Source organism: Lissotriton vulgaris, chromosome 10, assembly GCF_964263255.1.
Source record: "Lissotriton vulgaris chromosome 10, aLisVul1.2, whole genome shotgun sequence".
Classification (NCBI taxonomy): Eukaryota; Metazoa; Chordata; class Amphibia; order Caudata; family Salamandridae; genus Lissotriton; species Lissotriton vulgaris.
Genome location: NC_141698.1, coordinates 1,087,096,894 through 1,087,119,277, shown reverse-complemented (window position 1 = coordinate 1,087,119,277; position 22,384 = coordinate 1,087,096,894). Strand labels below are relative to the sequence as shown.

The 22,384-nt window shown below is 46.6% G+C and overlaps 1 protein-coding gene across 1 annotated transcript in view; it reads right to left on the bottom strand.

Moving 5' to 3' along the window:
- Positions 1-22,384, bottom strand: part of ZNF385D (zinc finger protein 385D) — a 575,209-nt gene that overhangs the window by 289,328 nt on the left and 263,497 nt on the right. The window contains exon 4 of the mRNA XM_086942162.1: positions 13,539-13,649. Within this exon, the coding sequence (XP_086798288.1) occupies positions 13,539-13,649 (111 nt within the window). The remainder of the gene's footprint in view (positions 1-13,538; positions 13,650-22,384) is intronic.

Sequence of the window (22,384 nt, the reverse complement as noted above, 5' to 3'; positions counted from 1 at the left end):
ATGCAAAGAAGGCCGGATGCCGATGAGTATTTGGGGGGTCAACAGGAGCCTGGCGGCAGAGTTCTGAACCGCCTGGAGGCTTCTTATCACTGCCTTGTCTGCACCCCAAGTACAGGTTGTTGCCATTATCTAGCCTTGATAGTGTCATGGCTTGGATAACAGTTCTGGGAGAAGAGAAAGGAAGTATCCACAGGATCTTTTCAAGCCATTTTATGGTGACAAAGAGTGTGGAAGCTCCTACAGCCACCTGTCTGCTTTGTGGTCAGGGTGGATTCTAGCCACAACCCAGGGTTCTTCACTTTATTGGTAGGTTCGGGAGGCGCTCTCAGCATAGCAGGCCAGTGTTGAGGCTCCCATAGCTGGGGATTCTTACCCAGTACCATGACCTCGGTTTTGTCACCATTTAATTTCAGGGAGTTAGTGTTAATCCAGGTTAGGGCAAGACCAAGGCAGGAGTTAAGATCTTCGAGTTAACTTCCCGTCGGACAACAAAGAAAAGATGATCTGGGTGTTGTCCGTGTATGGAAACAGGGTGAGTCCGCCGCTTCCTACTAGGCCTGCCAAAGGGTGAATGTAGATGTTGAAAAGCATGGGGCTCTGTGTGTGTGTCTCTGTGTGTGTATGTGCAAATACAAGTTACCCAAAAAGGTAAAACAATTAAATAATGATGTCACAACTTATTTAATGCAGGTTGCTACGTGAAATGTCCACATGACTGCAATAAGGTGAATACCTGAACACCTAAAACCGTAAATCCTAACAGGTAGATAATTCAATAAAAACTCTCCAGAGTTTCTCAAGTGTAGACATTATTGGGCTCATTCACAAAGGTAGCTTGGAGTACCTAAGTGATACTCCTGCACCAAACCTTTAAATACACTTACTTGATTTTGTGAATTGGAAGCGAAACCTCTAAAGTGGGATTAAAATGGGAGCATTTGGTGGATATTCATATAGAATTATTACAAATTGAGAAGACTTTGGGCCTGATTCACACAATCAAGTTGCACTTTTGTGTTGGTTTATCATTCTCCAATTCTCAAAGGAATCTTACTATCTTTACTACTGCAGTTACATAGGTACACTGTCTTTGGGACATCTTTAGGCTGGACCACTTAGAAGAAGTTCAGGTTCTTGAACTGTTTACCTTCCTGGGGGTCAAACTAGCAGACAAATCCAGGACAGGTCACTTTTAAGGTGGATATTACATGAGTACGGGGAATCCCAAGTACCCTAGTGAATGAATGAATGAAAGGGATCTTATAGCGCGCAACTTAGCCCGAAGACATCAAGGCGCCTTACAGAAAAATTCAGACAATCAAATAAAAAAAGAACTCCAAGTACGCCCTTGCAAACAGCCAGGTTTTTAATGCTTTTCGGAAACACAGAACAGAGGGCTGATTTTTAATTTCACCTGGGAGGGAATTCCACAATTTTGGAGCAATTGTAGAAAAAGCCCTATCGCCCCATCTGCTCTTGCGGAAACGAGGTACCACCAACAAATTCTTTGAGGAAGAACGTAGAAGTCTGCCTGAGACGTAGGGGGCCAGCAGTTTCTTGACCCCTACAGGACCATTGCCAGAGAGTACACTATGAGTCAGGCAGAGCACCTTAAAAGTGATCCTCGCATCAATAGGAAGCCAATGTAAGGCTTTCCTGGCAGTCGTTGAAGACGCTAATCTGGGAGCGTCCAGAACGAATTTAGCAGCCGCATTCTGGGCGGTCTGGAGACGCTGTGTTAGGCTCTTATTCATGCCGATGTATAGGGCGTTACACTAGTCGAGTTGCGAAGCGACAAGAGCAACTACAACCTGCTTCCTCGCTTGGGGGGGACAGGTAATGTTTTATTTTCCTAAGTATTTTGATGATCCCCCAGCAGGTAGCGACAGTTCTATTTACCTGCAAAGTCATGGAGAGGGCCGGTTCGATCATTACTCCCAGATTTCGCGCTGACTCCGTGGGGGTAGGACAAGACCCCAGCGAAGGCGGCCACCATTCAGGTGACCAGATGTTATTGTTGGGGCCGAACACCAAAATTTCCGTTTTCTCCCCGTTCAACTTCAATGAATTGTAAATCATCCATTGTGACATTGCTTCCATGCAGTTCCTAAAGTTGCACGGGGACGAGCCATCAGGGTGAGAGAGGGACACCAGAATCTGCGTGTCATCTGCATAGGAGACTACCTCCATCCCAAAAGATCTAACCAACTTGGCAAGTGGGGTCACGTAGATGTTAAACAGGGTCGGACTTAATGCCGACCCCTGAGGGACCCCACATCGCACAGGTAGGGATGGAGATTAAAAGTCTCCCAGCTTCACCCTCTGTACCCTCTGGTCAAGAAAGGAGGCCAGCAGACTCAGGGCCGCTCCCTCCACCCCTGTCTCCCTCAGGCGAGATGTTAGCACCGAGGGGGACAGGGTGTCGAAGGCGGCCATGAGATCTAAAAGGACCAGGACGGTGGAATGTCCCTGGTCTACCTCCATACGGATGTTATTCAGTACGACTGTCAGGGCAGACTCAGTACTGTGGTATTTCCTAAATCCATGCTGTGATTGATCCAAAAGATCAGAGGAGTCAAGAAATGCCGCCAGATGTTGATTGAGATGCATAGCCACCAATCCCTTTAATATATCAGGGGGCAGGGCAGGTAACTCCGCTAAAGCCATCAACATCTTCTCTACAGTGTCATCCTCACCTAATCTTGTCTTCCTTCCAGACATGCTACTAAACAGAAAAATTATAACCAGGCAGCATCTGAATCCATCCTTTAAGACGCTGATTTGCGGATACAGATCATGGCAGGTTCGTCAGTCAATTAACGCTGCCTTACACATACAGTAGGGATTCAGGGACGATGCCTTTCAATACCTTGTTGTAGTACGTCACTAAACAGCCTTCCTCTCATGTACTTTAAACTACTCACATACTCAAAATGCATGGATAAAGTACCCTACTCTCACCAAACAACCACATATTCAATGCTTGCTATCACACACTTACGGCAACCGTATGAACCAACCCTTTACATTAAGCAGACTTCCTCACTTACAAAGAGAGCAGACAACTCTTGCTTTCAGGATAATGGTGAACTGGCAAGGGGAATCAGATGCTAAAAGCCAATCATTCTTCGGCGCCAAGCCACTGCACATACCTATTGGACTGGTAACCCCCGCCAGGCAATGAGGCCTTCATGAAACAGTGCTGTACAGAAAATACAAATTCAGTGACTATAGAAGTGAGTCATTCACTTGGTGCCCTGTGCAATGTGGTTATGAGTGATCCACCAGCAGAGTAGTGGTACGCAAAGTTACTACAGGACATCTTCTTTTCAGGGGATCAATAGCCTACAGATATGGCTTTACACCTTAGGTAGATGAGCAAACAAAAATATTATCCTACATAAACCTCTAGAACTCCAGTGTGAAGCGTGTGCAATTAATTGATTCAGTCCCATGGCAGATATACAGGTCCACTGATGACCCAGTCAAGTTTCATTGTATCCCTGAACATGGCCAGTCCATTTTTAAAATCAACTTGTCCACTTATCTCCTCCAAACAGTGCCCTGCCCTCCTGCTTTACGTGGTCCATGGTCCTCACCTACATCCTCCTGATCAAGAGGTAAATCTGTACCGTCCACTCAAAGAACCCCATCGAGCTCTGATGACTGCTGTCGTACACTCCGCTTTAACGCCCTCATCTGAACATGGCTACCGACGACTATCTCGATGGCTGCCATTAATGAGCGGGATGACTCCCCAATCACTGTCAGCAGAAGAGCCTAGCCAGCCATCCTCCCGCCCTTCCTGGGGGTAATCACTGCTGGTCTCCAGGTGTAGCATGATGAGCTCTGATTAGCTGATCAACAGAACAGAACTTCTACCCCACTGCAATCAGGAATGATTGATGGCTGGGACAAAAAAGTTGATTATCATGACAAGCTTGCCGGTGCGGAGAAAATTGGCTGCCCGGGAAAGTGAGCCGTCTTGAGAGACCTCACGGCGTAGAAGAAACAGTCTAGACGACGAATGCTAATAGATCGCTACGTGCCCCGGCCAAGAGAGAGAAGTAATTCAACATATATGTGGTTAAAGGGTAAATATATGTAATGTCTCAATAAGGAGAATATGATGTCCATTTTGTTGTGTAGTTGATATAGCGCGCCAAGACCTTGGGAAAAGGGTGGGACAGGGTGGTAGGGTGCTTTATACAGAATGGCACAGAAATGACAGTGAAGCAAGCCAAAAATGAGGACATAACAAACACTGACAAAGACAGTAGGTGTGGCTTATAGCTGAAAGTGCCTCTTCAGCCACTGGTGAGTTTAGTTCTCACTCATCCATTAACTCATGCATTCATTCATTCATCGAACCACTGACTGTTTCTTGCATTCCCTCCTCCTCCATCGACAATAAAACAAACACAAATTCATTAAGCATTTGGAATATAAATTAAAAGAATAATAGTAGAAATAAAACATGCCTCCACCTAAGCTTGGCGGCAAACACTTATAAAACCAAAATAAAATTAAACATAGAAGTGAGCATCCATTTTGCAGATATTTTTTACATAGCGTGTCATTGTTTTGAAGTTCAAAAAACGTTTAACAATTTCAGCATAGCTGCCATGTATAGTAGCAACGTGTTGCCATCTTGAGCAGTAAAAACATTGATGCGTTATGCAAATGTCCTTACAAGATGGCCGCTCAGTAAATATCACCACCTTCAAATGATGAAGTGTCCAGTGTATTAATGTAGAACTGATCCAAGGTGCCCACAATAATGCTACTAAACATGAGTTATCTTGCAATGGTTAAACAATTATACTCTATGGACAATACCAATCTAAGATAGTTACTGATTTTTAGAAACAGGAGGCTAACTGGATGCAGGGCGCTGCAGATGAGATGAATCGGAAGAGAGTGGCCTAGTATGAGTGCACGGGGCTGGGAGATGAATGACGCTTTAGTAAAAACAGAAGAAAGATATTCAAGGGGAGCCTGTGAAAGGACAATAAAGTTTTGGTAGAAAAAGATGTACTCCCTCCTAGGAGGGTTTAACCCCTTCACTGCGGCGGCTATTCTGCCGCAGTGCTAAGGGGGCAGGGCGGCCGAGCGGCGGGCGCATGCTGAAGACGGAACCGCTCCGTCACCAGCGTCGGTTGTGCTGTGCTTATGACGGAGTGGTTCCGTCATGGCCCGCTCAATAGAACGCCCAGCGCAGGCGCAGAATCCGCGCAGGCGTGTCGGGCGGGCCATGACGGAACCGCTCCGTCATCAGCACAGCGCCACCACGGCTGAGGACGGAGCGGTTCCGTCATCAGCAGGGGAGGGGTTAACGAGGATTCTAAGAGTGCCCCTAGATTTTAGCAGAGATGAGAACCAGCACCCGTACCCTGTGCCTGCCATTGTAATCTAAGAGAATCCATGCAAGGTGATACCTATACACACGCTTTAACACAGTATGATGACAATCTTGCATTAAATGCCTGTCTGCTTCAACATGCACTTTTCACAATAGATATGTAAGTCCTACTGTTTCTGTTATTTTTTTTAATAAAGTTTTATAAAAACACATATTGGGCCGGTGACATCTGCCATAAGATTTCCAAATAATCATTGAGAGCTATGGCCTTATCATTGGCTAGCGACCACAACCCGCTGAGGCCTGCTGTATGGAGCATCCTTTTTGCCACGCGGCAACCATCAGGCACAAAGTCATGAAATTACAAGTTTGTTACCAAATTGCTGTTGATAAAAATATACAACCCCTCTTAAGAAGGCATAACAAGAACTATCAGGTGCAAATCTTCTACTCCAGGGTTTATCAAAGGAGGAACCAACTCCAAGCTGTTGCCTATTACGGTAACCTGTAAGATTCCATGTAACAAAATACATGACTACGGGTGAATAACAAAACACCATCGAAGGCCTTTTGGCTTTAGCATTTGTTTTTCACATTAAATGTGTAAAGCATACTGCGTATGTGAAACATTTCCATAATAAACAGATGAGAGCGAAGGCATCTGATACAACCTTTCCCAACGACCTATCAGGCCTGGTTTTTTTTTGGGGGGGGGTCACCATAAAAGAGAAAACATCACTATACACACATAGAATTACAAATGTGTGTTATAAATTACAATTACAACTGGTAAAATAATATACAACCCTTCCTAAAATGGCATAACAAGGATTCTCAAAGTGCAAATACTCTACCCTGAAGGCTTTCTTCGGGGGTATCCAGCACCAACCCCCTGCCTCCTATGGTAATCTTTGAGATTTCCTGTTACAAAAGGCCTGTCTAGGAGCTTCAACACAGTGTGAGGACAAACCCCCTTGAGGGGACAATTGCTTTTAACATACACGGTTTGCAATACATACATCAGGTTGAGTGCCCATGTTGTAATTTCTCATAATAAACAGATGAGACCAAGAGCAGTGATCCATGGTGTGTGACCATACCCCACAATTGCATACAAGCATCCTTTTTTAGTGATAGGTCTCAACTTCTGCCCACCCATCTTGAACTTGTAATTTAGGATGTCAACATTTGGGTGGAGCCAAGCCTTTTTCTCAGAAGAGCGTCTTAAATCTCCTTTTATGTTTATCACATATGTTCAGACAGCAGTTGCACTGTCAAGCCAGACCTAAAAGCAGTATTAGGAAAGATAGGAGAATCTTTGCAGAACAGGTCTGCATAAACCCGATACAATAGGTGGGTAGAGATTATGAAAGGTGCTTTAGGAAGTGTTATTTGTGCCCCTTTTTAGGTTTTGCCTCGCCGAAGATGCGCTCTGCGCATCTTTTCGGCGCAGGCGAAAACCTGATGTTAACTGTAGGGTGGCTTGGTTCGGCCCTCGTCCTTGATTGGCTGGCTCCGTAAACGGAGCCTTGCCATTGGACGAGGGGCCTGTCCGTCAATGCCGGACCAGACACGGGGGCGTTCCCGACATTCTTTGGCTTTTGCCGACGTCACGGGACGCCGGGAACGCCCCCGTGTCTGGTCCGGCATTGCCGGCACTACTGCGTCTCTTCTTCCCGTTTCCCGCCCCGTGACTGGCCGGCCGGCCAATCCTAGCGCGGCCGGCCGGAAGTGCCCGCCCCCGCAGCCCGGGGAAGAAGGAGAGGAAGACGGAAAGCACTATGGCGGCGCCCGCGGGGAGAGCGGAGAAGTGCCTCTCCAACCTGCCGCTCTGTCTGGGCTGCCCAGCTGCGAGCGGGAGCCTCCTCTGCAGCACCATGCACCCCGGGGGTGGGTTCATCCAGGAGCAACGACCCGACGGATTTCGAGTCCCCCACGGCCCAGCAGCCTCGCCAGGCAGCCTCCAAGGAGGAAGGGACTCGCAGGAACCGACCGAGCAAGAGCCAGAAGCGAAGGTACCCCCTCCGACTCGCAGGACAGAGCAAGCAGCAGGACGACAACAGAGCTAGGCGGCACCTCGCGGAAACCGGGGTGCAGGAGTTCGTGATCAACCACCAGCTGTCGGAAGGCGACCGAGGCGGAGCAGGGTGCCAGAACGGCGACCCGAATGCACCTTAGGCCAGAACGGCGGTGCTCACAAAGAAGCGATCCAGGGCAGCTGGCAGATTGTGGCACAAGCAGCTGGGACAACTAAGGCACAGCAGCCAGGTCGGTACCAGGCGGCGGTCGGCGCGGGCGGTGGTGCCCCCGAGAGGACATAGGCCGGGGCGGGCGACAGTGCCCCCACAGCCATCAAAGGAGGTAAGAGACAAGGCAAGGCAAGGTACAGGGAAATAGGGAGGTAAAATGCGCCCGATACCTAGCAGCCTCGATAGGCTAGAGATCGATGTTGCAGCACTTATGGCGGCGCACCCGCAGAAGGACATGTTTGCAATGTTACCTCAGGCAGGGTTTCTCACATCGCAGTATGGCGGCGGGCCACCTAAGGGCGCGAGTAAAAAAAAAAAAAAAAAAAAAAAATGGCAAGAGTAGCCGTTGGCACAGGCCGGTCGGGTTATCTCACGCTGCGGCTGCCGACCCTGGCGGGGAGGTCAGGGTAGAGCCTTAGAGCAGTTCCGCGCTGCTTTTACATCAGACACTCGTGCCAACATGGGATCTCAGCAAAGAGACACCAGGGAAATAGCGTAAATAAAGTAGTTAACAATAGACGGAGGACTATGCTACACGATACATGCCCCGGGCGCTTCCATGCAGGAAATGAGGATTAGAAACTGGCGCTACCATCGCCTCAAACGTGCTTGTGTTTTGAGAAACACTCCTCGCACCACACCCCCATGCTGCATCGGCTGAATAGACACAGATACCGAGCCCTTGCGTGCTGGCCCAGCTGCGCACAAGAATCCAGTTTGGCTCAGAGAAGAAGCCAAAACCTTCAGAATGCAAGCTGAGAACTGCGCAATTACAAGATTAGCGACAGCATACCGGCAGCAGGGCAATCTGATTCGGTGGTCGAGGGTCAGCTGTATAGAGTCTTAGTTTGCTGTAGGACAACCAGATTAGTGGCGGATAGTTTTCCAGCTCAGGATATATTTGTCTGCTGGCCTTCCCCCGACCTCTTTGTGTGCGATAAAATGCAGGGCTGGAAGTGAAAGTTTTTCGGGAACTTGAGCAGAGGAGCACTTGTGCCTGCCGCCCAGACGGCCATTACACTGGGAGACGCGGGGTGGGGGCTTGCCCTAAGCAGGTCCAGAGCGGGAGAGTGTCCCCAGTATGCCTGGGCATGCATTTTACGGCAATAAGACAGTGAAAATGAAACATGTTATAAAAGCCCATGAGGCGACAGGCAAGAACCTAGATGCTTTCAGAATGAAAGTCATTAGGTGATTCTGGGCTAAGCACTTAATCTCCCCGCGCCTGAAGGCGTAAGGTCATTACGGTGCCCAGGTAAAGCGCTCCAATACCCCCGGGGCGAGTCGCGCTATATAACAGAGACAGTTGGGGTTGCAGGGAGCGTTTTTATAACGCCAGTTAAGACAGCTACCCATGTACAGGGGTTCTTGGTTCCCTGTCATTTCGGAAGTACCTTCAGGACAGAAGTAAGGTTGGGAAATCACGAGCGTGTTAATTACTACATTAACCAGCAAATCCTGGTAGGACTAGCGCAACGTTCTTTCATCAAGATAGGAAGGTATGCCTATGGTAGCCACCACCCGGGCAACTAGGTGAATAGGCCAAGCTGCGTTCTCATAAAAGGATAAGTGAGATAGCTCGCTAAGGGATGTCGGGGGGTCAGGCCCGACCGCATAAAAAATACGAAAAATGGAGGTATAAAGAAAAATGCCTGGCTTCCTCAACTCCACACGTGTAAAACCATTTATGAGCATGGAGAGCCACTTTTCAGCGCGACCATGGTGATGCGTCTGACGAGGCCCAGAGGAGTGTGGGGGAGACTGTGACATAACAGCTAGAGTTGCCGACTTTGGAGCTCAGGGAAGCAGGTTCGAGCCCGGCCTCGGCTCAACATCCTGTGATTCAAAAAATGAATAATGTAACTGGGCTCATGCAAAGCGCTCCAAAGATCTATATAAAACCACTAGTCTCCGAAGTTACATCAAAAGCAGTGAAGGGTGGGATTCGTGCAGAGTTCATATATTTTCCCGACACCCGCAACGCTACAGTCACAAGTGACAGATGGTTAATATTCTTGCTGCAAAGGGCTTGGACCAGGCAGAGGGCAATGCATATTAGTGAAAGCTAAGTCAGCTAGTTCCTGTTTGGCGGAAAAACCCTGACGGTACTCGCTTCAGGAAGTGAAAGATCCTAGAAAAGGGAGTGCTACAGACAAGGATGCCCCAGTGCCAGGGTGAAAGTAGCTAACACGGTACGGGTACACCCGGGCAAGTGGGCGCAGGTACAACCCCTCACCCTCAACACCTCACCCTCAACACCTCACCCTCAACACCTCACCCTCAACCCCTCACCCTCAACCCCTCACCCTCAACCCCTCACCCCCTCACCCTCAACGCCTCACCCTCAATCCCTCACTCACACTCACTCACACTCACTCACACTCACCCACCCTCACCCTCACTCACACTCACCCACCCTCACTCACCCTCACTCACCTTCACCCTCACTCACCCTCAACCCCTCACCCTCACTCACCCCCACTCACCCTCAACCCCTCAACCTCAACCCCTCCCTCACCCTCACTCACCCTCAACCCCTCACCCTCACTCACCCTCACCCTCACTCACCCTCAACCCCTCACCCTCACTCACCCTCACCCTCACTCACCCTCAACCCCTCACCCTCAACCCCTCACCCTCAATCCCTCACCCTCACCCCCACTCACCCACACTCACCCCCACTCACCCACACTCACCCCCACTCACACTCACCCACCCTCACTCACACTCACCCACCCTCACTCACCCTCACTCACCCTCACCCACCCTCACTCACCCTCACCCTCAACCCCTCACCCTCAACCCCTCACCCACCCTCAACCCCTCACCCTCACTCACCCTCAACCCCTCACCCCCTCAACCCCTCAGCCTCACCCTCACTCACCCTCAACCCCTCACCCTCACTCACCCTCAACCTCATGCTAAAGATTTACAAAAAAACCCATAAACAATTCTAAAAGCACTAACTCTAATGCTGCGAGACCTATTGCATTTCTAATGCTTGTTTTTAATGCAGGGGACGGGATTTGATCATGCCCATTACGCCGTATTGCTTTTCAAAGGCAACTGTTGCAGAGCCAAGTGGGCTGTTGAAAATTGTGTTTTCTCCACCTGCCCCTGTTGCCTGCTTGTGCCTCCGTTTTCGTGCCCCTGTTGCCTGCTTGTGCCCCTGTTGCCCGCTTGTGCCTCCTTGTGCCCCTGTTGCCCGCTTGTGCCTCTGTGTGCCCCTGTTGCCTGCTTGTGCCTCTGTGGGCCCCTGTTGCCTGCTTGTGCCTCTGTGGGCCCCTGTTGCCTGCTTGTGCCTCTGTGGGCCCCTGTTGCCTGCTTGTGCCTCTGTGGGCCCCTGTTGCCTGCTTGTGCCTCTGTGTGCCCCTGTTGCCTGCTTGTGCCTCCGGCTGCCCCTGTTGCCTGCTTGTGCCTCCGTCTGCCCCTGTTGCCTGCTTGTGCTGTGTTGGTGTGTGTGGAGGGCTCTGTGTGGCTGTGTGTGTAGGAAGCTTTGTGTGGCTGTGTGTGTGGAGGGCTCTGTGTGGCTGTGTGTGTGGGGGGCTCTGTGTGGCTGTGTGTGTGGGGGGCTGTGTGTGCGGGGCTCTGTGTGGGGGTGTGTGTGGGGCGGCTCTGTGTGTGTTTGTGTGTGTCATTTGCGATAGATAAAGCTAGTGGCATTGTAAATGACAATGCCATTTATTTATGTTAAAAAAACATAAATAAAAATAATGTCAAGAGCAATGGCAATAGCTCTAACTTTAACAAAGGCAAAACCATTGCATTGTAAATGCTTGTTAAAAACAGATGTTGACTTGGTCTTCGGACATGTGTCAGTGCAGGCTCAGGGTCCATGGCTTGTTCCCAGGTTTTGACTGTTCAGGGTGAAAGCTTTTCTGATCTGGGAATATCCAGCTAGAGGAGGGCTTGGCCTCTTGAAGGTCTGTTTCTGCCAGAAAGCTGAAGCTTTTTACCTCTTTATTCAGGTTTGTTTGCCTGGATTTGCCTTGTAGGGTCAATTAGTGAATTCTAATTGGAGGGTTAGCACTCCATGGTGCCCACACCAGAACAGAACTGGAGACCACGCAGAGAGGTGCTTGGTGCAGGGTTATCAGTGGAGTCCATGCTGAGAACTGAGCTTTACTGTAATGAATCATTGTAATGCGGTAGTCATGCCAACTGGATCAAAAGAATCCGGGACTAAGGGGGTTATTTATGATAGCCTTGTGTCACTTTTGCACCACGTAAAGTGGTACATGCATGACGCAGGGCTCTGAATCAGATACATGAAGCCACCCGGCCCGGCTATCAGTGGCCTCATAAATCATGAGAAAGGCGACGCAGCGCAAGTCGCTACATTGCCTTACTCTGTGCCAGGGAGGTGGTTCATTGGCGTTGTGATGGGTGTGTCCCTGCAACACCCATGGATTTTGATGCTGCTCCAAATTCTCAAGGTCATGTAAACCTGTGGAAGTACCAAATCCTTACATCTGCCGAGTGGAGGCGTAACAAAGAGAAATATATTTATTTCTCCTAGTTTTTTCCTCTTCCTATATCTGCTGCATTTTGCACATATAGAAAATAAAACATGTCTTATGATTGTTTCTGTGCATGAAGGTGTCCATGGGTGCCTATATTGGTGCTGCTAGGCTGCCGAAATAGTGCCGGCGCAGCGAGAAAGGACAGGAATGCGCTGTATTGCATAAATACTATGCATTCCTGCCCTTTAAATTTGGTGTAGGGTAGCGCAGCAAGGTGACTGCGCTGTCCTGCACCAAATCCCCATAAATGAGGACCTCACAGTCTAACCCGCTCAGTGCATTAGTTAGAACACGTAAAGCCCAGGGCAAGTAACGTGATGTCCCTGGTATAAATCTCCCAAGGTAACCCTAACCAGGTCACCAACTCAAATAGTATGTATGTCCAAGTAGAGCATCCCGGTAATAACGGTGGGAATTTGTGGGGGTTATAACTTCCCAGAAACTTTTACAACATGTTTAAGAGGTGTGCAAAGACATTGGGGCCTACGCGGCAGAAGAATTGTGAGAGGTATTGTAAGAAGCCTCCTGCGGCAGCGAGAGCTCTCAGAGACAATCCTGGTAATTCCTGGGACGGCTGCGGTATTACCGCTACACCTCTCGGCAACTGTCATAAATAGATGTAATAGGCAGTGCTTAATTTGAGCCGGTGCTTTCCGGTGTTCGGCACCGGCACCTAATTGTCAACACCAGCCTTAGAACAGTCAACCACATGGTAGCACTGCTCATCTAATTTAGAGATGAGCAGAACAACGGTAGTTTAGGACTACAATATACATTAAAATTGCTAATACCTGCCTCCCTTGCCATTCCTTTTGCTTTGGGGACCTGGAATAATATGAACTGTCGCATTTACATGCAAGAAAGATAGTAGTTGTTTTGGCAGCGATGACAAGGGTGATGGGTGGTGCAAGCTGAAGGGCCTACTGGTCAGAGCCCTGGCACTTAATATTTTACAAATTAAGCACTGGGAATAGTCCGGAGTGGAAAAAGACAGGAAACTATTAATAAATGACCAGACATATTTCAAATTCACACTATCTCTTTAATGAACACCCCATGCCTTCTTAACCTTAAAAGATTGGGCGAAAGGACACCTCAAGTGCCAGTGAAGGGTAGACTCCTGTATACACAGGTTCTCGCATGTATTCTCAAATGTTCTCACTCACACTCATTTTAGAAAATATTCTTCCTTCTCGTTTTGCTCATTCACTCAATACTTGCTCATTCACTCACTCCTTCGCAGACACGCCAGCCGAATCACACACATTATTTTACGTTCATGCACATTCCCTCAAACATACATTTACGCTCAACTACTTACTCACTCGTGCACCAATTCACTTGCTCACTAGTGCACTCACTCACACACTCCTTCCATTTTATGAATGATAGGTGCACACTTACGTCGGAATTGAACCGCAGCTGGCACACGCTGCATGAGGCAATCTGCTTCCTGCGGTGGGCAAGGGGCACCCCAAAAGTGTGGTTTATCACGGCCTTCTGAATGGGGTCCATCTGTAACACAAAATACAAAGATGAGGATGAAGCTTCTCTGTCCTGGAAGAGAGAATCGATTTTAAGTACGGATTTTCTCATCAAAAGCTTCATAAACGTACATCTTCTTATCTTTGATTCGACCTTGCCTTATCAGGCGATAGCGTGTAGCACTGGTATCCATAGCTAATACTTGAGAATAACTGGACTCTGGGCCGAGGAACGAGTAGGACAAAAAGAAAATGTTTTTGCAAACTGGAGAACTGCCCAAGCACAACAAAGGTGATTATTGGCCCTTTTGACATGTTTTCCTGCCATAACCTGGTAACTCTCTGACCTCCTCCCTAGGAACCTCAATAATGGGCAACATTAGGTAGAGTCATGTATACAGCACAGTCCATAAGCCCTCCACACTCAAAGTGAAGAATACACCCTCCACGCTCAAAACAAAATATATACCCACCACATTCAAAGTGAAGAACCCCTCCACACTCAAAGTAAATGATACACCCTTCACAATCAAATCAAATGATACACCCTCCACACTCAAAGTGAAGGATACACCCTCCACAGTCAAAGCAAAGGATACACCCTCCACACTCAAAACAAAAGATATACCCTCCATACTCAAAGTGAACAATCCCCTCCACACTCAAAGTGAATGATGCACCCTTCACACTCAAAGCGAATGATACACCCTTCACACTCAAAACGAATTATACACCCTCCACACTCAAAGTGAAGGATACACCCTCCACAGTCAAAGCGATGGATACACCCTCCACACTCAAAGTGAAGAACACACCCTCCACACTCAAAGTGAAGATTACCTGTCACACTCAAAGTGAAGAATACACCCTCCACACTCCAAGCGTAAGATGCACCCTCAAAACTCAAAGTGAAGTACACCCTCCACACTCAAAGTGAATGATACACCCTTCACACTCAAAGTGAAGAATACACCCTCCACACTCAAAGGGAAACATACCCTCCACACTCAAAGTGAATGATACACCCTTCACACTTAATGTGAAGGATACACCCTCCACACTCAATGCAAAGGATACACTCTCCACACTCAAAGCGAAGGATACACCCTCCACACTCAACACGAAGAATACACACTCCACACTCAAAGCAAAGAATACACCCTCCACACTCAAAGTGAAAAATACACCCTCCACACTCAAAGCGAAGGATACACCCTCCACACTCAAAGTGAAGGATACACTCTCCACACTCCAAGTGTAAAATACACCCTCAACACTCCAAGTGAAGTACACCATCCACACTCAAATTAAAGGATACACCCTCCACACTCAATGCAAAGGATACACTCTACACACTCAAAGTGAAGGAAACATCCTCCCCACTCAATGTGAAGAATACACCCTCCACACTCAAAGCGAAGAATACACCCTCCACACTCAAGTGAAAAATACACCCTCCATGCTTAAAGCGAAGAATACACCCTCCACACTCAAAGTGAAGAATACACCCTCCACACTCAAAGTGAAGAATACACCCTCCACACTCAAAGTGAAGATTGCCCTCCTCACTCAAAGTGAATGATAAAACCTCCACACACAAAGCAAAGGATACACCCTCCACACTCAATGCAAAGGATACACTCTCCACACTCAAAACGAAGGATACACCCTCCACACTCAACACGAAGAAGACACCCTCCACACTGAAAGCAAAGGATACAACCTCCACGCTCAAAGCCAAGGATATAACCTTCACACTCAAAGCAAAGGATACAACCTCCCACTCAAAGCGAAAAATACACCCTCTACACTGAAAGCAAAGGATACAACCTCCACACTCAAAGCGAAGGATAGACCCTTCACACTCAAAGCAAAGGATACAACCTCTACATTCAATGCGAAGGATACACCCTCCATACTCAAAGCAAAGGATATACTCTTCAAACACAAAGCGAAGGATACAACCTCCACACTGAAAGTGAAGGATACACCCTCCACACTCAAAGAGAAAAATACACCCTCCACACTGAAAGCAAAGGATACACCCTCCACACTGAAAGCAAAGGATACAACCTCCACACTCAAAGCGAAGGATATACCCTTCACACTCAAAGCAAAGGATACAACCTCTACATTCAATGCGAAGGATACACCTTCCACACTCAAAGCGAAGGATATACCTTTCACACAGAAAGCGAAGGATGCAACCTCCACACTCAAAGTGAAGGATACACCCTCCACACTCAAAGTGAATGATAGTCCCTCCACCTTCAAAGTGAAAGACACACACACCACACTGAAAGCAAAGGATACAACCTCCACACTCAAAGCAAAGGATACACCCTCCACACTGAATGCAAAGGATTCAACCTCCACACTCAAAGTGAAGGATATACCGTTCACACTCAAAGCGAAGGATACAACCTCCACACTCAATGCGAAGGATATGCCCTTCCCACTCAAAGCAAAGGATACAACCTCCACACTCAAAGCGAAGGATACACCCTCCACACTCAAAGTGAATGATAGACCCTCCACACTCACAGTGAAAGACACACACACACCACACTCAGAGTTAAAGACAAACCCACACTGCACTCAAAGCGAAGAATACACCCTCCACACTAAAAGCGAAGGATACACCATCCACACTAAAAGCGAAGGATACACCCTCCACACTAAAAGCGAAGGATACACCCTCCACACTAAAAGCAAAGTGAAGATTATGCCCTCCACACTCAAAGTCAGGACACACTTGAAGCTCTTGGTAATTATTTACTATTTGTGTTGCTCTTTAAAACAAGGCCCAGGAGAGAGGCAATATCCATGAATACTTTCCACCAGGTTGGGTCTCTGCATCAGATTTAAAGTCCCCACTCAGCAGGAGTAGCGGTTGCGTATCATCAACATGAATATATGAAAACCTACCACTGACTTAACAAGGGAACATCACATGGAGAAAAGACAAGAACTTTGAGGGACAGATCATGTTGATGTCACAACAGTTGACATCACTCTGTCTGTAATCACTTCCAGGCAGGCAGAAATGCTCTAAATCAGTGAAGAGGGAAACACAGCAGTTCTATTTTGAAGACAGTCCTTTAAGAAACCATGATCCATAGTATCCCAAGTGGATCAGCGACCACCAACAGCCCCTGCCCTCCAAGTATTACATTTGGATCTAAATATAATTGTAGATTTTCCAAATGAATCGTATGTTCTACTGATGGAACACATACTCCCAGATCTTGGATAGAAAAAGTGTGTGTGCCAGAGGACAGTAATTAACTATATCCTGTAGACTCAGACATGCTTTATTCAGAAGGGCGTGACTCGAGCTTGCTTAAAGTAATCCATGACCTTCTTCTCCACTACCGAGAGATTTACATTTTCCGTAATCACCTGCTAGTGGATGTAATGACGTTCTTCTTACAGAGGGGCAGTGCTGGCGTCAACTGCAGATAAAGTGCTATTCAGACACAATATCATCTGATCAATTGAACATACTGAATATCGATCCCTAGAATATAGAGATACAGGCATATCATGGACAGAATTTCGAGGTTACCTAGTCAATCAGCAAAAAACTGAGTTGGTGACATGTAACAATTCATTAGATAACCCCCCGGAGAAGAAGGAGATCAAGTTAGGGATCCAGGTGGTGAAAGACCTAAATAAAATAACCCAAGTAAATTTTAACAAGTTCTGTCTAGAAACAAAAAAAATATTGCATGACTGGGCATATCTCCTGAGCTCAATACTAGGAAAAACTAACATTATAAAGATGATGATTCTCCCGAAATGTTCCTTTATTTTCAATGCAATTCCTTTAACCCTCAGAGCAGAATGGTTAAAAAATTACAGGGAGAGCTGTCTAGCTTTATTTGAACCCCTCTAAAAAGCACTATTGAAAAACAAGCCAGAAGGAGATGATTTCTTTCTCTTTAAATTTGGTCACCCAAAATGCTTGAAGAAGTTTAGGTTGATGACTTTGCAAGCAGCATGTAATGTATGGTTTCAGGTGAGGTGGATTTTAGGGATACCATATGATAAGTGTACTGGCTCCGATATGGGACTCACTATGAACCCTGGTTCCCAAAGTGGATACTTTGGCACGCAAACTAAGGGATGTCGGGATGATGACATGGGGTCACTTGATGGAGGGGGTCTTTCTGAGATCATGGGAAACACTTTTCTGCCTCAGGAGTTATAAGCTCTCTATATTCAAGAAGACAAACTACCAAATACCCCTGCCCAGAAGAAGGAAGTATCCAAATGGTATTGGATGCTAGTCCAAAGTGAGGACGGCCCCCTTACTCTACCACAGGGCATTAGGGGAGCTGACCTGCCATCGCTGGAGCTTGCAGAGTATCAATGTCTAAACTTTGGACAGCTGTAAAACCTGCACCTCTGAAGAGAAACCATTTATTTGCATTGTAGAGAGCAAACTGGTCTCTGAAGAAGCTGCCAAAGCTGGGAGGACATAAGGCGAGGTGCTGTCCTAAGTGTGGTCTGGAAAAAGCAGACGATGTATTTTGGCAGTCTTCGGCAATCCAATATTTCTGGCAGGAAGTGAGTAAGGCAATCACCAAGAAAATGAAAAAAGAGATCAAGGTATGCCTTGCACTGATAATTTTCGGAATCTTACAAGGTGAAGGCACTAAAGGAACACTTAGGAAACAATAGTCATAATTGCTTTTTATATTAATATTGGTGGCTTAGAGAAATATGTCTGAAATGGGTGTCCAATCTTTCCCTGACAATTTTCGAATGGGTTTAGTCTACTCAGTGAGTTGCAAAACTGGAATAAATGGATTCAAATAAGGGAGCCATTCCAGGCAAACTTTAAGCACTAATCTATAAAACCTATGATTAAACACAGAAACCAACCAGGGAGGAGGACTGAGGCAGTTCCAGGAACTCCCAGATATGTTGAGTGAAGGCACATTCAGGAGTTAGTGACCCTAAGCTTGAAGGGCCACACCAGACGGTCACAAAAGTCCCCAGGCAATGTCTATCACTTTGTTTACCCACAAGGTTCTCGGTGTCACCGGAGATGTGGAGCTTCTCCGCCAAGTAAGTGAGGGGCCGGTTCTGATTGCTTTGTAGATGGTGAAGTTGGTTTTTGTAGATTGTGTGGGCTTGCAAGGGTGGTATATGTTTTTTTTCTTAGAAAAGGTAAGGATGCAAAGTATGTCTAGTTATTTCATTTACAAATATTCAGTCTTTTTGGCTCCAAATAAGACCCATTATTGTCATTTAATTTCTTTAGTTTAAAGAACTTCCAACTGGGTATAGACATGCTGGAAACCCCAGTCCTGAGAGTCAGTCAGTCAGTCAGTCAGTAAAACTTTATTTGGGTTATTACAACCATAAAAGTATACACTATACATTTATAAAACTTTATAAAAACACGAAGTCTAAAAATGTATAAAATTGTAATTCAGTCTTTTCCCAGAGGATAACTCCAACAAATTTGTTTCTAACAGTATCCTCCTGGGATGTTAAAATCACATTGGTAAACATGAGAAAACATATCTGACTAGGCCTTCCAAACACAATACATACATTAAAGTACGATCTCAGTAACATAGGCCTATACCTCTGCATTCTGGAGTAACCCCCTAACTCGGATCATGTATTTCCCTAAAGAGCAGGCTATATCCAGGTTTCCCATCCCCACCAGGAGCTCTGCAGCTTGCTTCCTATTCTTAATCCTGTACTTTTTGAATAACGGGCCTAAAATCTCCTTGCGTATATCAAGGGTCCTCCTACAGTCTAATAAAACATGAGTAATATCACAGGTGGAACCTAACGTACATGTACAATTGCCACTACTATTAATCATGAGGTTTTTAACCCTGGTATTTACATAACAGGGGTTTACACCCATTCTCAGTTTTAAAACCTCTCTTCTCAATTGCTGGTTTGGCAACCTATCCAAGTACGGGTAGGGATGATCTTCTGAAATCCATACTTGGATCATATGGGACACCGATATTTTTTGCCGAAGATACTCATGATCACATATACGGGACACATCTGCTCCCAATGACCGTAGTTCTTTTTTGCCTATATTGGTGTGTCCTAGCTGGGCATCTAGTTCTATTCCTAACTTCCCATAAGCTTCCTTTAATGAGAGTCTAACTTCTTTAGCCCAGGATAACTCACTGGAGGCAATTTCCTCTCTACACCACTGTGATATTTTTCTGGGCGGCCCCCCTGTCTCCAGACGTTGCCAAAACTGTATTAGTGCCATCCTGGTTGTAATTGCCCAGGAAGTGACTCCCATCTCCAATCTTGCTGCCTGTACCATGGCTGATTTAAGCAACGAGAATAAGCTTTTCAGGATCATACCCTCCTCTTTATCCCAACCTTTTTTCCCGCTGAGGAGGAGAACCTCTGATCCATATAGGAATTGCGGGGGGGACCATTGTCAGGTAGGCCTTAATAACCGGCCCGTCTGACAAATCTCCGTAAAAGCTATTAAACCTTTTTAAGCCCTTTATAGAGGCTGTTGCCCTGATTTTTAAAGCTTCCAGATGAGTGGTCCAATTCAAGTTACTTGTGAACCATATATCCCAAATATCTATATTCCGATACCTTCTTAAGAAGTTCCGTACCCAAATACCAAGGGAACCGGGTTTTACTTTTGCCGAAACATAGGATTTTGGTCTTTTCCATATTTACTACCAGTTTTTTATTTAAGCAGTATTTATGGAATATATCTAGTTTCCTCTGCAGGCCTATCTCCATCTGGTCCATGATCACCAGATCGTCTGCATAAAGCAGACAGGATATATGGTTACCCCCTAGCTTTGGGCTCGCCCCTCTAACCTCATTTAAATTCCGAGGTAAGTCCGCTATAAACAGAGAAAAAAGCAACGGGGCTAATACGCACCCCTGCCTCAGGCCATTTCCAGTCTGGATCCTACCAGATAATCCACCCTCCTCATCCAGGACTACCTGGGCCCAGTTGTCTGTATGTAAGGCCTGGATAAGGGCTAACAGGTCTGCATGTAACTTATAGCCTTTCAAGGTAGACCATATTTGCTCCCTGCTTACAAGATCGAATGCCGCACGGAAGTCCACAAAGCAGCAAAACAGGTTACCCCTTTGCTCTATAGACTTCCGCGCTACCGCCCAAAGGGCAAAGCAATGATCCACAGTTGAATGACCTTTAAAGCCCCCCTGTTCAGGAGGTACTATACCATTATCTTCAGCCCAATCTTTTAGCAACCCCAAAATAATTTTAGAGAAAACTTTTTCCCCAATATCCAAGAGATTTATCAGGCGATAATTTTTGGCGGAGTTTACATCACCTTTTTTGTGTATGAGAGTTCTGAGAGTCCCTAGCTTTACCACTCAGGACACATTTTAGTGATATTGCCAAAGACATTCTACCTATTAAAACAAAAATGGGTTCCAACAAACTTAGTGACGGATAGCATTGCTCGCATATGTATCAATATACAAGTCAGAATCCAATGCATCTTTGATTTAAATTTGATGTAATTTGACAAGAAGATGTAGGAAATTTAACTTGAAAATTGTCCATGGAAACAGGGAGCCTTGTGAAGTGTGAGGAACCTACACAATCTTTGGAAGAGCCTATAGGGATGAAAACAAACCAAATTGATGTTAACAAAAACTTTTGAGTGGGTGAAGGAGGAAGATTGAGACCGAACATTATGTGAATCTTGAGAGTAGAGGTCATAACAGTCGATGGACAACCCAAAACCTTCACCGGAAGCCACTGTGAGATAAACAGAAACCAGCTACTTCCTTGTTGTCTACCTGTGCGCACAGAAGTCTGTTGAAGACCTAACTCGCTCCTGTATAATGTACGTCATACACCACCTGAGTTAGAATGTGGGCTGTGCAGCACCAGCTCCATAAGACAACTATGCCATGTAATCACCACCTGCTGGGGCTTTCCCCAAGGGTGGTGGCCTTTCAAGGTTCCTGACTTTACACATGATAAGAAAACACCAAAAGAATTAAGACTGCTACCAGGAACCATAACTAAGAGAATCTCTGTTGAATTTGGGGGATCCCGTGGGGTGTTATATTTTGTTGGATAGCTGTTTGTTGCAAGCAATCAGGGCCGGGCTGGTGCATGGACGGACACATTGAAGGAATTGGAAAATGAGGGTTCTTGAAGGAAAGTGTATGTGTTTCGGCACAGACTGATTGCGCAGATGCTGCTGCAGATTTACTCTACGCTGTTTTCGAGTCTTGATAGAACTAGGAGCTAATGCCGATGCGAGGCACTTTCATTGGGTTGGGAGCTGAACTAGGCTATGGTTGACTGGTTTTCCATTGCGTTTCATAGGCTTCCTCAGTGATCTGGGAGCAGCACATCACCTACATTCAGAGGCAAGGTGCAGAGAACTGTGTGTTTGTGGGAGGTGGGGAGGTATGTAGTGTCAAGCTGGTATAATACCACCTCCAACAGCAAACCCAACAACACCACCGCCACCACCCCCCAACGGCGTTCAGTGACTTGAGCGCTTGGCTCTGACACATGAACTACAGGTCACAAGTCCCTGGGAAGGCTGACTCAGACTTCCATTCTTCTCAGGTTGGAAAATTGAATACTATTGGTGCTTAGAAATAGCAGAAGTCAGGCATGAATTACTACATAAAAAGCAAATTAAAATTGTACTGGGGGCACATGTATCAGACACTGCTTTGCAGGGTTACGCAATACATAAAAACAGACCCAACACAACTCAAGGTAGTTGCCTCATTTTAATTGGCACA